The 15,473-nt window shown below is 36.1% G+C and overlaps 1 protein-coding gene and 1 long non-coding RNA gene across 4 annotated transcripts; both read right to left on the minus strand.

Moving 5' to 3' along the window:
- Positions 1 to 258: 258 nt before the first annotated feature.
- LOC112173452 (WUSCHEL-related homeobox 4) lies at positions 259 to 2,157 on the minus strand. The gene is made up of 3 exons (XM_024311076.2): positions 1,828 to 2,157; positions 1,356 to 1,625; positions 259 to 1,261 (listed from the first exon to the last, which is right to left on the minus strand). Exons 1-3 carry the CDS (start codon positions 2,077 to 2,079, stop codon positions 1,094 to 1,096), a joined length of 690 nt encoding a protein of 229 aa, XP_024166844.1. The 5' UTR covers positions 2,080 to 2,157; the 3' UTR covers positions 259 to 1,093.
- Positions 2,158 to 9,147: 6,990 nt separating this feature from the next.
- LOC121050265 lies at positions 9,148 to 13,906 on the minus strand. 3 transcript variants are annotated; one of them, XR_005802510.1, is made up of 11 exons: positions 13,857 to 13,906; positions 13,594 to 13,711; positions 13,402 to 13,488; positions 12,976 to 13,037; positions 12,742 to 12,794; positions 11,756 to 12,235; positions 10,654 to 10,958; positions 10,338 to 10,461; positions 10,004 to 10,120; positions 9,694 to 9,873; positions 9,148 to 9,203 (listed from the first exon to the last, which is right to left on the minus strand). It is a non-coding gene; the product is annotated as an uncharacterized LOC121050265 (long non-coding RNA). The 3 variants fall into 3 exon arrangements; XR_005802511.1 differs by lacking the exon at positions 9,148 to 9,203 and having other exon boundaries at positions 9,590 to 9,873; positions 10,009 to 10,120; XR_005802509.1 differs by lacking the exon at positions 9,148 to 9,203 and having other exon boundaries at positions 9,590 to 9,873.
- Between the last annotated feature and the right edge of the window lie 1,567 nt (positions 13,907 to 15,473).

The following is a 15,473-nucleotide window of genomic DNA, read 5'->3' on the forward strand; positions in this document are numbered from 1 at the left end:
CCCTTGAAATTGAATAACTGATTCATTTTTAATGTTCTAAATTCAACCTTATATTTAGATTCAGTAGTGCATAGATGATCATCAATTCTACTAGAAAACCATGACCATATGAGATCTCATATAGCAAACATAGTTGTATAACACTCACTAGCCCAGATAAGCCACAATCCAAAGAGAGTCGGAGTTTGGATCCGTAATTTGACTATCTTGCCCGTGTCTAAACATACATTAGTTCATACATGCTACTTCTCTCTTTCTTAAACCTAAACTAGTAAAATGTTCGACTACTCTGATATACTAAAGAAAGGTATCACATATCAAAGCACAAACACAACATCTAAAATGATGAATGTATAATAGATTTATTTCAATTTGACGATGCAAAATAATACAGATATATATTTCAAATTGCGGGGCTTCTTCCCTCCGTACGTAGATATGAAATCCCATTGTTATGGTTATCAAATGATCATGATCCCACCAAAACACTAGTTGTTTCCAAAGAATACATAAAAATGACAAACATATATTGGAAGCTAATGATGGAAAACTAGCAATAATGCATGCACGTCTCTTGATAATCCATGATAATGATATAGTACTTTTACGAAAGTCATCTAAGTGGTGAGTTTTATACTATAATTTTTTGACATTGGCGCTAAAAGACACTTCTCCATCTTTTTCCCAATTTGAAATGCTTAAGGGTTGCGAAGAAGACGAAGCAGGTGCGTGGACTTCAGTGTCCCATAGCTTCCCGCTTTTAACCTAAAAAAGCTTCGGATTCAAGAAATAAGTTGCTGTAGTCAAAACCAAAAGGGTCGCATGCACACAGTGACACCCACCAAACAGAACTTGGTTGGAATAAAGAGTAGTCTATTCTAGCTAGTGACAATTGACAAAGCGTTGCTTTGGTTTTCAAAAGGCACTAGTAGATAGACAGATGGATCGATCAGTACATAAAAGACACAATTACATGTCTTTTTCTTCTTTCCCGAAACAAAAGAAAGAAGAAAAGCACATGTCAAAGCAGACTAAGAGATCAGAGTAGTACTAGTACTAGTGGAAAACAAACTAAAGCTAGCTGGTCTGTAGCTCATCTCATGCCTTCTGGGCGTAATGGGAAGAGCTCCAGAGTTCTATCTCCCTCAACGACGTCTTTGTTACAAGTTATAGTACTAGAATCGTCTCCCAAACAATCAAATGCCCAGCTCCTGCACTTTCTCTTGTATGGACTGTCTTCCTCTCTTTCCAGTACTTCCCCCTGAAATTTACATGTAACCCAGTTTGATAAGCGATCGATCAAGTAAAACTACAAAAGAACATGAGCTAATTACTGCGCTGTAGGGAGCACTTACGGTGGTGGTAATTACAGGAGTTGGGGTTCTTGGAGAGTGGGTGAGACCAAGAGTGCTGCGTTTCTGCTTTTGTCTTTCGCGTGCTTTGTGATTTTGGAACCAGTAGAACACATTCTTGCCTTCAATCTTGCCGTACTTGCCAAGCTGAGCAGTGATTTGCTCTATCTGCTGAGCATTCGGAGTCCGCATTCCTCCTCTATACAGCATTTCCAATATCCCTATCTGCTCTTGTGTTGGATTCCAACGCGTCCCTCCCGGGTGCATCTCTACCTGCATCACATCAACTAGGAAGTTTAGTTTACCTTATTCTCTAGTTTACTTTAAAGATCGAATGTGGACTTTGACGACTACAAGATTGTAGTAAGGTTAAGCTATACTCAGAAATCATTTGGTGAAAAAATTTGACGAGTCTAAATTATTATAATAGATTTTTTGAGTGAATGTGGACGTATCATCTGGGAGATGTGTATACCTGGGAGGGGGAGGAATCTTTCTTCTCATGGTCATGAGGAGATGCTAGCTTGTTTCTAGGGCCACTTTCGGGTCTGATGAAGCTCTTGAGATCGAAAGGAGCGAGAGTAGTGGTTGCAGTAGTGTCGGAGAGTTTGGGAGCAAGAGGGCGTAAGCGCTTGCATCCAAGGCTGAGGGAGGGTTCAAGATTGGTGGTGGATGAGTCCCAGAGTCCACGTGCGAACTGATGCACCTTCATGCTGCTCATTCCCATGGTGGACTGAATGATAGGGATAACCAGGAGTTATATAGGCCGAAGAAAGAAGAAGGTGATGATAAGAGAATTAAAGTGAGAGGAAAGAAAGTGGGAAATGAGGTGGTGCTAGGAACAACCAAGACCAAATGATGAGGTGCGGTTGACTTGGGATTTTCCACACAAAAAATATGAATAAAGAGAAACAGATCTATCTATCTCACAATAATTAACTGATAGAGAAAGCAAAGCAACAAAGAGAAAGACTATCTATGAGAGTATGAGACTATGAGAATGAGCGTGTGGGTGAGTGAGTGAGTGAGAGTGTGTGTGAGTGTATGTGCGTTCGGGTTGGCCCCGTCAAATCGGGTCGTTTTTTTCTTGCTTTCATGATAAGGTGTCCATGCTTTTCGGTGGCCTCTCTATCTCTCTCCAGCTTTTTTCTCACTAAAAAGCGAGAGGGGAGAGGAATGAGAGGGAATGAGAGGCAAAAGATTCCTCCCTCCAATCCCAAAATATTGAAAATGAATGGGAATTACATTACTTTGTCTTTGGTTTGGGCCTATTCTTTTCCAGATACGGATATATATGAATGAATGCCGTCGTAGTCTTCTCTTTTATGTTATATATGCATGTGGGGGACTGGGGGTTGTATACAAACGCGCGTTGAAAATCAAGACCACCAAATCTAACTGAATGCAGTGATCGAAAAAAAAATCTAACTGAATGCATGCCAAGCCAATTATATATATCATTTTCCACCCCTTTGGCGCTTTGTTTTGGGAACTGTATGTCTGTAGTTCCCAATTTCCCAAATAGTATTTTTAGCTTTCTATATAAAACAGCCAACCCTACTTTTTTTTTTTTTTTTCTATACGTCTGTCTGTTAATATAGAATTCCTGTAAATACGTATTTTACTTATGAACTATAGTGGTTTGAAAGTTTTCCACTTGGGGAAAAATTAATGATGAGGTTGGAGTGGTGGAAATTACTACAATCACGCACAGTGAATTTGTTTCGAGTAATTGAGAATAACACGTGTGGTGGATTTATTGTACGTGCAGATATATATATGAACACGCACTTGATTCATTCAGGAACACCATATTACCCAGTCAACATGAATCATAACAAATTAAACACCTGCGTGCGCAAGAGATATGATCGAGTTAGTTCGATCATTTTATGTTGCAGGCTAAGAGGGCCCAAAAGCGGTGGTGCTGTACGTGCGTTAGTTTCTTGTATAAATTGGCTTGGTTCAGAAATTTTGCAGTACTACTTTAATTATGTACATTTGAAACATGCACTATTCGTGGATGCAATTTTGCTCCAGAAAAGGCTAGTATGTGTAACTATGAACTATATATCTGACTGCAACAGCACAGTAGATAATGAAATAGGGTTCTTATCTTTGACTCCTTTTCAAACGAAGAATAAAGAACAACCCTAGAAAACGCATTACATAGATGATCATTTGTAATCGAGTATAATAAAACATCTTCAGGTTATATACAGATCATGAACTATAAAGCCGCCAGATTTTACATTAACAGTTTTACCTCTGTCAAGTACTGCTGCACTTAATTTACTACAAACTAGTCTCATCAAGATCGAACCGTTCTACACTTGTTTTGAATTTGTGGCCATTCTTTTCTGGTTAAGGTGGACAAATTTCAATAGTGACCAGATGATATTAACGTTTGATTGATGGAAATTTGCGGAACAGCTCATTTCTTAACATTGACGGAAAAAATCCCACCGAATCTCACTTTAGCCATTGTCCAAGTTCAAGTTTTGTTCCCTCTTGTACCAGCTAGATCGAGTTCTCCTACATGAGACTTTATATTTGATTTTTAATCACTCCACGAAGTCGTATTAGGTAAAAACTAATTGTCACCTTTAATTGCTTATGAAAATAGCTTCTTCCTTTTTCTTATACTTTTTCAGGAAGAGGTGAATATTCTCTTCTGGAATTTACTTGCACGGTGGCGAGTTGTTAATTTGCATTTAGTCAGTTACATACTGAGCATGCGAATCGGTGAAAAATGAGATTAGTCGAATGTGATTCTCCAAAAGTGGAAGATCGTTTTTGAAAGGTGACCCTTTTCGATTTTATTGGACAGATGTCATTCCTACTTGACTCTGTGCGTGGGGTAATGATACCATTGTTGACAATGAGTAAGAAGATGAGCTTGACTCCATGTAGTAATCCCATGTTTGCCTAGCTAATACCTAGTTAATTAGCTACTTTTAGATCAATATTACAAAAACGTAGGTTGCTAATTCACAGCTATGCTAGCCTCGGTCACGTAAGCATATACAAGGTCCTTCAATCACGAAAACATAAAATTTCCCCACATAGCATAAATCTTGGTCACAATCATTCTGTACCTAATATATGCACCTCACCTAATATATAGCTCTTCCATGATTCACACGACAGGAGATTTCTATTTCTAAGTTTTGCAATGTAAATAACATGCATGCAAGTAAGTTAACAACAACCACTCAATCTTTTCCAAATTTACCATTTGCTAGATTATTTGTGGTAAACCCTAAAACTACATCGAACCGATGAATTAATGATGCATTTGTATTAAGCTTTGCTTATGATTAGTTTAGAGGATAACATGCATGCACATCTCTTTCAAATCTGTTTTACCAAATAATTTAATTATTTGTGGGCCTTATGTTTGAAGAAGAAGAGAAATTATACAAATAGATAATATAATGTCTCCCAACAAACACATTAGTCTTATATTTAACGACAATTTCAAAAGTTTTTTTGAATTTATATAGTGAAAAGAAGACTTGACATAAGTTATCATGTGCTCATCCATATTTGGCCAAAAATGTCTGTCACATCCAGCTTTTGAATTGCAGAGTGCATCTCAATTCATGAAATTGGATTGATGATAACTCACCTATCTAGTAATGTTTAGAATATGATGATATGTAATATTATTATGTATGTGGTAAAAAAATGTATAGCAATTAATACCATGAGCCCTAAATCAATTCAAACTTCTACCGGCCGACATGTGAGTTGAGATAAGTTATGGTATTGTGATATTTATCATACACTCATTTTACATCTACTTGAACAAAAATTACAATTTATATGAATCAGAATTATAACATTGAGAAACAAAGTTACCATATTCATTTACACTATTTACATATAATTAAAACAAAAATTACAACAGTGACAATGAATTTGTTCAAAAACTTGTAACAATGTTGTAGGTGGTATAATTACCATTAATAGAATTAAGATTACACAAAATATGACTCAAGTTACCACTTTGACAACAAATTTGTTGTCACATGTGTAAATGTGTGTAAGATATATGGATATGTATTATAGAATTTTCCCATGTCAGTCACATATAACGTTAAATTATACATCGAATCATTGTATAACATTCATGTAGTTTGGTTTGATACAAAGTATGGCCTGATGTAGCCTAAAAATGGACTTCAAATAATTACATCGATCATTATAATTTGCAACTCAATCTATCTCTGTCAGTCACATTTTCATTTAACTTTTGTCAACATAGTGAAAGAGAGTAAAATCAACGAAGATAATGGACGATAGATGACATCTGAAACAATGAAACTAGGGTCACCCATGTCCTAAGCCCTACAAAATATACAAGCAGGAATAAGATGACAGATCGAGAATCGATGGATGTTATCAAAAACTGATAAATGGTAGTTGATTTGTGAGGGGGGGGGGGGGGGGGGGGGGGGGTGTTTAGGCATTGTGTCGGTCAAAGAAAAGGAGGGAAACTAATTATCCAGCAGTACTAGTAATGTGAAGTTGGGTGGCATATATGATATCAATGGAACCCACGCAGAGTGGAGCAAACGGTGGAAATCCATCATTAGCTAGCTAATTAGACATTGCCATCATTCGCACGTGTCCATGGACCACTCTCACTCTTACACTTGCCGCTAAAACCAAACTGTAGCTTTAAAACTTTTTTCCTCCATTTTCGTTCTAAATTCGTTCTAAATTTATGAATTATTTCTGTGTGATTATAAGGGATGATATATGGCAGTGAGCGGAAAAACAGAATCGAGACCATTTCCGGGAGCCAGCCACTCTCGTTCTCCGAACAATTGAATCAAGCACTTGAGTATGGTGGAACGACATATTTATACCACACTTGATACGTGATTGCCGAATATCGTATAGTCATTCACTATTTATATTTTATATTTATACTAACGCATTGTGAATTCCTTCTTAATAAGTGTTTTTTATTTGAATAGATTAATTGTCTGTCTCAATTTACACACCTCTTATATGTAGTTATAACTTGCATGTATAGTTGTTGCACAGTAGTGGAAAAGGTCATCTTTAGCAATCTTTTTTTTTTTTTTTTGCTAGTGAATTCAGATTTCTATATAGCTCTAGTCCTCTATCATGCATTTTGGTTGGAAGCCTTTTTAACTTGGAAATTGATAGGAAAGGGATTGTTGATGCAAATGCCACTGACCATTCATTTCTGCTTTACCCTAATATGTCGATGTTATGCCAAAAAATAAAGTGAATGCGGGAGAAGGAAGTCATCATTGTTTGGATTGAAATATATTCCCAACTAGATTTAGATGGGGCATCTGAGCTCATGACTTTATGTTCCACAGTCTAATTCCCTCTTCTTTTTGATCCCTCTTTTCCTTTTGTTCACTAAAAAGAGAGAGGAAAGAATGAAGGAGATCGAACATGATCGCGTGGTGAGAAAATGGTCGTGTCATGTAAGGGAAAGTGGGTGCAAAGTGATTTTGTTTTGGGGACTAAATGGATGACAGTAGTCCAAACACAATTAAGTGAATTGAATTGAATTGATGGCACTGAAAGATCTCACTATACAAACTTTTCTTACCTCTCCCTTTCCTTCATATATTCTTCTTGCTTCTTCCTTTTTCTTTTCCTTCCAATGCCTTTAACCTGTAAATGTTTTGCACAAACTCGAAGAGTTAATACTTTTACAGTCTCTTCTTAAAAAGTCTTAAACACCTCTTTCCTTATCATTTTTTTTTTCAATACTTCCATAATACGATACGATGATGACATCGTATATGCCCAAGAGCATACGTTGATGCATATCATGTTGCATATTACTTCATTTTTCAGCGTGATAAGAGTTTGTACGTGTTTGAGTTTGGCTCAAAATATGACGTTTTAAAAGAACAACCAAAAGAGTGCTATACTATTACACTGTTACTTATTGATGATGTCATTCCATGTCGTGATTAAAGACTTTACTTCACTTATTATTGAATTTGAATCGAACAGTAGAAAATAACAAAGTTAAATGTGAAACCTCATCAATGTTTTAATAGATCTTAAACTGTTAAATAGAAATTCAATTGTGAATGTGATTCATCTATGCCTCTATGTAGGCCTCGTCAATGGCCTAGCCCAGCCCATTAGTAGTAGGCTTGGACAGGGTCGGGTCTTATTACATTTTTAAATAATAACGGGCCGGACCAAGCCAAGTCGGGTTTTATTGTAAATCGCAAGATCCAACTCCATTCATATAAAGCGGGCCTTGCAGGCTTTTTAGGACCGGGCCTTGCGGGTTTTATTTAAAAATAAATATTTAAAGATACTAATTTTTTATAAACTTATATTTATATATCATACACTCCAAAGAGTAACCTCTATCAATTCAAAGAAAATGAGAAAACCGACCGTTGGATGAGATTATTACAATAAATTATGAGTGTGGTAAAAAATTTAGCCAATTTCACTATATTTTCGTGTCCGATCGAATTGGTCTCTTCTTGGTTGACCGATGGCGTGATGACCGCGAAACGTGCTTATTTTTTCACATCACGTTTGTAAATATTTAATCGATGGCTGTTCGTGGACATAAGATAAAAATTTCAATTTTAATTACAAAGACGTTGGGCTATACCAATTTCCCTCCTAAAGTTGTATGATTTATACATTGCATTTAAATTGTTGAGGTTCATTCTAAAACAACCATGAAGTGGAAAATAAATTTGGAGAAACCAACCGTTTGATGGAGAGATTGTAATGTTTTATGGTGGTTGTAAAAAATCCAGCTAATTTGGTTCTCGTTTCAAATTCGATCAATTAGGTCAAACTTAGTTACTTTTATAAACTTATATTTATATACCATACACTCCAAAGGACAACTTCTATTACACTATGCCAAAATCCTTATCAGACGACAGACAGAAACTGTTGTCTGATTTGGAGTGCCACCGTTGTAGAGCGAGCCGTTGTCTGTTGAAAATTCAGACAACGGTGGAACACAATTGTCTGATAAACAAACAGGCAACGGGTATGTGTTATAACTGTTGTGTGATGGCTTGACAGATGCCATGCGCAGCTGCACAACAGTTGAAGCGCTGCCTTCAGACAACAGTGCTTGGTTTCAAGCTGTTGTATGTTAAGCATATCAGACAACATACTTTTATTTTTTGTGTTGTCTGATTGATCCTCAAACTTCAGTGCTTAGACTATATCTGTTGTATGATCAACATTTGGGACAACGGAGTTCAATTGCAATTGTTGTCTGATTTAGTTTTTGGACAACAGAGTTCAATTGCTTCTGTTGTGTGAGTATAAATTAGAAGAGACTGATTTGTTAAAAACTGATGTGTGATATGAACGATTGCAGTGTGTTTGTCCCAATTTTGGCCATTCAGACAGCGGGCAGTTGTCATTATATCTCTATTCTGTTGTCTGATTATTTGAACATCCCATTCCTGAATTAAATTGTACATTCATTTGGTCCATTTAACAAATGAACAGTAGTTCATCAAATATAAACATTGCCAACCATCAAATATAAACTTTGCAAACCACTAATCATTGAAGCCAACATTTCAAATAAGAAAAACATTCTAGTGCATGCCCATCTACTTGGGACATCAAAAATCTGATACATATATATGTATTGTTCCAAAACATGCCACATGGTGCATGATAATGTACCAGCAGAGAAGCACAAAAAAGATGCTTTCCATATCAAAATTGTACCAGCAACAAGTGCACTACTTCAAGGCTCATGCACATATGAGTTGACAACAAACTTCCCCTACTCATTTCGCACTTGATCAATATCCGCTTGGGTTGGCTGCTGCCTCTCCTCTCCCACTGAAATTGATTTAATATATCAAAGGGTTTACTTAATCATTTTGATGAATGAGGCATGAACATAATAACAAAGTTATGAGAAATTGAGTCAAGTGACTATATTTTCTCTGCCAGATTTTTGTACCTGCCAGATTTTCATACCAAACTAACTAACTGCCAGATTTTTGTACCTAAACATGAGAAGCGAAGGCATGCCACTGAGAATCATATGAATGGTTAAATAAAATTACCATGCTTAGGACTCAAAAACTTACAGTTAACACAAAAGATCCCTATATAAATTAAAATCGCTGAACTAGATACGGAGTCAACATTAGTAGTTTTGAACATAAAATTCTGAACAAAGCATGTTACGTGTATCCCATAAAAGCTAAGTCAACCAACAATATATTCTGACAAGGAAATTTACAGATCCGGTTCCTCTTTTACTAAGAAGAAACCCCATGCTATTAGTTATTTCAAAGTAGCAAATAGTAATGGCAGTACACACCTGATTTTGCTCAAAAAAGTTTGTTAGGACATTATGCTCCCCAAGCAGAACTTCACCTGCTATTGGCTTTTGTAAACCCATTATTAGTTTCAGCAAAGTACTCTTGCCACATCCATTTGGGCCAATAATGGCCAGTTTCTCTCCTCTTTCAATTGTGAGATTTGCTCTGCTAAACAACACCTGGTAGACCACAGATATGGTTGCAATTAATACACACAATTTGCAGATGAATAGATGTTTTTAAGGTGAAAAAAAAAATGGCTTGTAGCACTTTTACTTGTGAACAAAATATGTAAAGTTGTAAACCCACCTTACCTCCAAATGGAGCAAATCTCCCACTTCTTCCCCATTCAGGAAACCTGATCCTGATCTGTTTCTTCTTGAACGGCCTTTCAACAAGATCCTCTTCCTGAAGTTTCTCCAACTTCTGTTCTTGCAAAGAAAAAACTAAAAAAAGTTAGATAAAGAATTAGAGGTGGCCAGTTAGATGATCTATGTAAATACCTGGTGAATAGATAATCAATCTTATTAATGCATACAGATGATCTATGTAATGCATACAAACATTACAAGGTATACATTAGAAAATGAACTGCAATTTCAGCTCATGATAAAAGAATAATCCTTGACCCAACAAAACACACCTGAAGTTCAACAAAACAGTAACGATATCCTATAGCATTGACATCGATTTTCTTCAAGACCCACTTTTAGAATCCCTTGTAGATTTCAACCAAGATTGGTTATTATTAGAACTTGGATTCCTCCCTGCAACTCAAAAACCAAAATCAGCTTCAGAACAACAACAAAAAATCAAAACTTTATCTCAATCTAAAACCTCAAATTGAAATCAATGTTTACCCAGTTCTATAAACATTCTTTAAGTTGTTTATTTATCCTAGGAAACCAAATAGAGACGTAGAAGAAATTAATGATGAATTATAGGAATAAGGAAGAGACCTCGACAAACAGACCAACTCGAGCAGAGGATTTGGACGATGATCTTCTTCTGCTGCTGTTCCTAGTAACCTCCTTGTTGTTGTGGTTATTGTTGCTGCTGGGTCTTCTTCTCCACCTCTTCTTCTTCCAGATTTATAGATCAATGTACCAGAGAAACCCCCTCCCTTTTTCCTCCTCATTCAGTGTATCCTTCTGGAAATCCCTCTACGAAAACTATCTTCATCATCTCGATGGTTTCTCTTCCTAGAACGAGCTCCCCCCATGGTGAAAATTTGGTAATCAATGACTCAATATATACCTAGAAACTGCAGTAGAACAATACTCTATCCATTCAATTACCAAACTTGAAAATACACAAGTAGAGAGTACAGAAAATAAGTAAGTATCCAGTACAATCAATTCACCCAAAACTCTATTATAATCATATTCATTATGATTAGCACTACAGATTGAAAATACGAATTGGTATTGACAGCCAGTGTCAATCCTTCATAATCCCAATTTCCTTTAAGCAACGTCATATATTCCTACCATTTATAAAATCAACCAGGAATAATGAAAATAAGAACCGCAAGCAAACATTAATTCTATGAATCAGTCGAGCATAAAAATCATTAAGCACCTATTTACTGAGTTACTAACTTGCTATTCTTTTTTTTTTTTAATCGATACTCGTTTGCTAGTGGTCACGAGAATCTGGCTCTGAACTTCATCCTCACAATCAGATCCACCTCTTACCTTGCATGGAGTGAAGAAACAACCAGAACATTGTAAGCGGTCAAACAAATATAGCATATAAGCAAAATGGGCCTTTTAGTTTTCATGTTGACGAAGTACGTAGACACTGGATTGAAAGTAATATCAACTGTTATCCAGGGTGTGAAATCAGTGTTCATTTAAATAAATTTAATAAAAATTACAGAAACACACACACACACATGCACATCCAGTGTTCATTTAAATGAATTTAATATAAATTACAGAAAAACGCGCGCGCGCACATATGTGTGTGCTTGTGTAGAGCAACATAATGTTCATACAGAACTGCAAGACAAGGTATGGGAGGCACAATTGAATCAATGATATTTTGTATAAAACAAACCTGTTGCCCAAATTCAAGTTCTCCAACAGACTGAATTAATGAAGAAAACCAGAACACATCAGAATAAGAGTTCCCATTGTTGTCATTGTAATGTTCGTACAAAACAAAAAACAGAGTTAGAAACAGACTAAACCTTTAGAAATTAATGGCGGAGGAAATTAAATAATATATAGAAAAGTGAGTGTTTTACTGTCAAAGAAAGGTCGTGCATAGTACAGAAGCAAGACAAGGAATAAGTTCACAAAATTTTACTTGCTTATTAAGTTTGGAAAGAACTTTTCTGAGACCAATTATAGGCTTGTATGACCATATAGGCCAAGTGAAAGTTCTGTTTTTGGTAACCATATATATCTCTGCTCATGCAGGTATGATAACTACCCAAAACGTAATTACCTTCAACAGTTGTAGGACAAACTCAACAGCCTCTCTTGGGCTTTTCTTGTCAGCAGCTCTAACCATAGCTACAACATGTGGAATTGCCTGCAAGTTATAAAAACAACTATTATATCTAGAAGGTCCTTGACAGCTTCACATGCATAATTTAACATTTCTTAGATATGATGATAGCGATGTATATCTCACAAGTTGAACTGTCAGATAGATGAGTAAGACACATTTTTGAAATGATTCTTCAGCGCACTTAATCCATATTTTTAGCCTTTTAGGGTTGTGGACTTGTGTTAGGTCCATATCAGTTGAGAACTGAGCATGGGTAATGAAATGCTATGGTATTTCTAATAACAGAAGAATGTCCAAGTATTTTACGGCAAACTGTTCAAACAGGTGATATACAAGTACAAATGGTATGTTCCTGCTTGCTCTTTGTTTCTCTGATATAGACTCTACTTCACTTGTATCATACTTCTTGAGTTTTTGATGAATATAAGTTGTATAACATGAGACATTTCAATATTTCATATACACTGTGCAAATCATACAAACCAGCCAACCATGGCACATGACGAACAACTTATTACATATCCTACCTCGTTGCATTACCTCAAGAAAGTATTTGGGAATATCATGGAAGTCATTTGGCCTGGCAACAGTAACAAGTAACAAAATTGTTAATTGTTATTTTCTGGAGTAAGATCACCACAACAAAAATAATTTAATAAAAGAATACTGAAAAATGAAAAGCTATTTAGAATAAGCCAATAAGGACCACTACAAAAAAGGAACATGTATTAAAAAACTATAACATGAGAGAAACTATTAACTTGAGTTCAGCAGATCTTTTATCCACCAGCAGCTTGCATAATTCAACCTTCAACCACACCACCTGCAGGTAGAACTTATATAAATCTCAATATCTAGTAGTGCATTTACAATATTAAACAAAAATTCAGAGCTTGGACCCAATTATTATGAGGCGAAAACCATTAAACAAATCTAATTTTGTTCAGAAACATATGAACAGCAAAGCTGAAACCAACAAATGCAACTAAATTTCAAATTTTCAAGTCAAAAGTCAAAACAGAAAGGCAAAAAGTGACAGATGCAATTCGAACCCAGAAATCCAGAAGGACAAAACATATCACATATCCAATTTTAATCTCATATCAGTCATATGTATAGCGTATAGCAAAAGTAACAGATGCAATTCGAACCCAGAAATCGAAGCAAGAAAGATGGCAGCAACTTACCAAGCTTGAAGTTTCCGAAATTGAGTCGAAAACTGAAATCGAAGCTGCTTCACCTAGTAGAGTTCGAGCCAAACCCAGACTTGAAAACTGAAAATTGAATACCCAGAAGAAGAAATTAAGAGGAAGCCATAAATCGAATGAAGAGTGAAGACCCAGAAGCATAAATTAAGAGAAACAAAAACCCAGACTCACCGCGCACCGTCAGTCCATCACGGCGTCACCGTCGAAGAAAGAAAAGGCGTTGTGCGGCCGTTCCGGAGAGAGACACACACACACACAGACACAGAGAGAGAGAGAGAGGAGAGCGGGGCTGCATGAGAGAGAGAGAGAGGCGAGCTTTAGTCAAAAACTTTTAGGTCAGATCGAGTTTCAGGCTTTTTAGCCTAATCAGGAAATTAAAACATGGTAGAATAGGGCGAAGAGACCAAATCTAGAGAAGGAGAAGAGGGAGTTACCTTCGTGGTGATGTTGCTTAGAATCAAAACTTTGGGTTTCTTCCTTTTTGGTTTGCAGGTGAGGAGAGATGAGAGAGGAAATAGTTGGCTTCTAAGAGATAGACACGAACAAGAAGAGGGGCCTGAAGGCAGAGTTACTTTGTGCAAGCCGAGTGGGGAGACAAAGTCACTAAGGCCCTAACTAAAGGCGGGCTTTTTTTTTTTTTTTTTTTTTTTTTAAACTTTTTCACACAACGCAGTATGAAATTAAGTTGTCTGATCATGTACATGTTAAATTTGAGTTAAGGGAGCAAGGAGGGAAAATTCCCGCCTATGTGCAATCAAAGAAGCAGTTTTGACGTTAGGGACATACATTTCTCATTCAGACAACAAAAATAAGTCATTCCGTTGTAGGAGCTTAAATCGTGTACCAGCATTTCACTCAAATATTGGCCTTTTTGGGGCTACTCACTCACATTTTGGGGTACATATGATTTTCTTCCAAACTTGCACAACAGAAACAAAAAAATGTGTTGTATGTTGTTTTGAAACTTACTGTCATAAAACATATACAACAATACTGTTGTGCAAGGTGAGTCAAAATTTCGACCCAAATTTGAGCAAGGTGAGGGGGAATTTTTTTTACATTCAGACAACAGACAAATCCTTAAAACTGTTGTACAATAATCTTGGACCCAAAAAAATTGATGTACGACCTCCTTATACAACGCAAATCTCATTAAACCTGTTGTGTGAAGCAGTTTCAGTGATCACACAACGGAAATTTTTTTTTCGTTGTCTAAAAAGTGTAGTGTGATGCAGTTTTTGGCATAGTGTTAATTCAAAGAAAATGGGAAAACCAACCATTGGATTAGATTATTACAATAAATTATGAGTGTGGTAAAAAATTTAGCCAATTTCACCATATTTTCGAATCCGATCGAATTGGTCAAGCGTCGTCACTTGTATGTCTTCTTGGTTGACCAATGGCGTGACGATCGCGAAACTTGCTTATTTGTTTCAGATCACGTTTGTAAGTATTCCGTAGATGGATATGCATGGACATAAGATAAAAATTTCAATTTTAATTACAAAGACGTTGGTCTATACCAATTTACCTTATAAAGTTGTGTGACTTACACATTGCATTTAAATTGTTGAGATTCATTCTAAAGCAACCATAAAGTGGAAAATGAATTTTGAGAAACCAACCGCTTGATGGACAGATTGTAATGTTTTATGGTGGTTGAAAAAAATCAAGCCAATTTGGTTCTCGTTTTGAATTCAATCAACTAGGTCAAACTTTGTTACTTTTATAAACTTATATTTATATACCATACACTCCAAAGGGCAACCTTTATCAATTCAAAGAAAATAGGAAAACCGACCGTTGGATGAGATTATTACAATAAATTATGAGTGTGGTAAAAAATTCAGCCAATTTCACTATATTTTTGAATCCAATCGAATTAGTCAACTGTAGTCATGATATGTAGAATATACACACACACAGACACACACACACACATATCCTATATAGAATTATGAGAACTATTGTCACTTTACTGTGAGTTCTTTTGCTTGAACTCTTGTAACATATTCTATATAAAATGATCAGAACTTCCAGTTTCACCATAA

This window comes from Rosa chinensis, chromosome 6, assembly GCF_002994745.2.
Source record: "Rosa chinensis cultivar Old Blush chromosome 6, RchiOBHm-V2, whole genome shotgun sequence".
In the NCBI taxonomy this organism is placed as follows: Eukaryota; Viridiplantae; Streptophyta; class Magnoliopsida; order Rosales; family Rosaceae; genus Rosa; species Rosa chinensis.

What these genes read in the sequence shown, in the direction of transcription:
- LOC112173452 (XM_024311076.2), bottom strand. Translation starts at nt 2,079, where the DNA reads ATGGGAATGAGCAGCATGAAGGTGCATCAGTTCGCACGTGGACTCTGG. An exon ending in AAGATTCCTCCCCCTCCCAG is followed by an intron (nt 1,626 to 1,827) that starts GTATACACATCT and finishes GATGTGATGCAG; the next exon opens with GTAGAGATGCACCCGGGAGG. An exon ending in CTCCTGTAATTACCACCACC is followed by an intron (nt 1,262 to 1,355) that starts GTAAGTGCTCCC and finishes TGTAAATTTCAG; the next exon opens with GGGGAAGTACTGGAAAGAGA.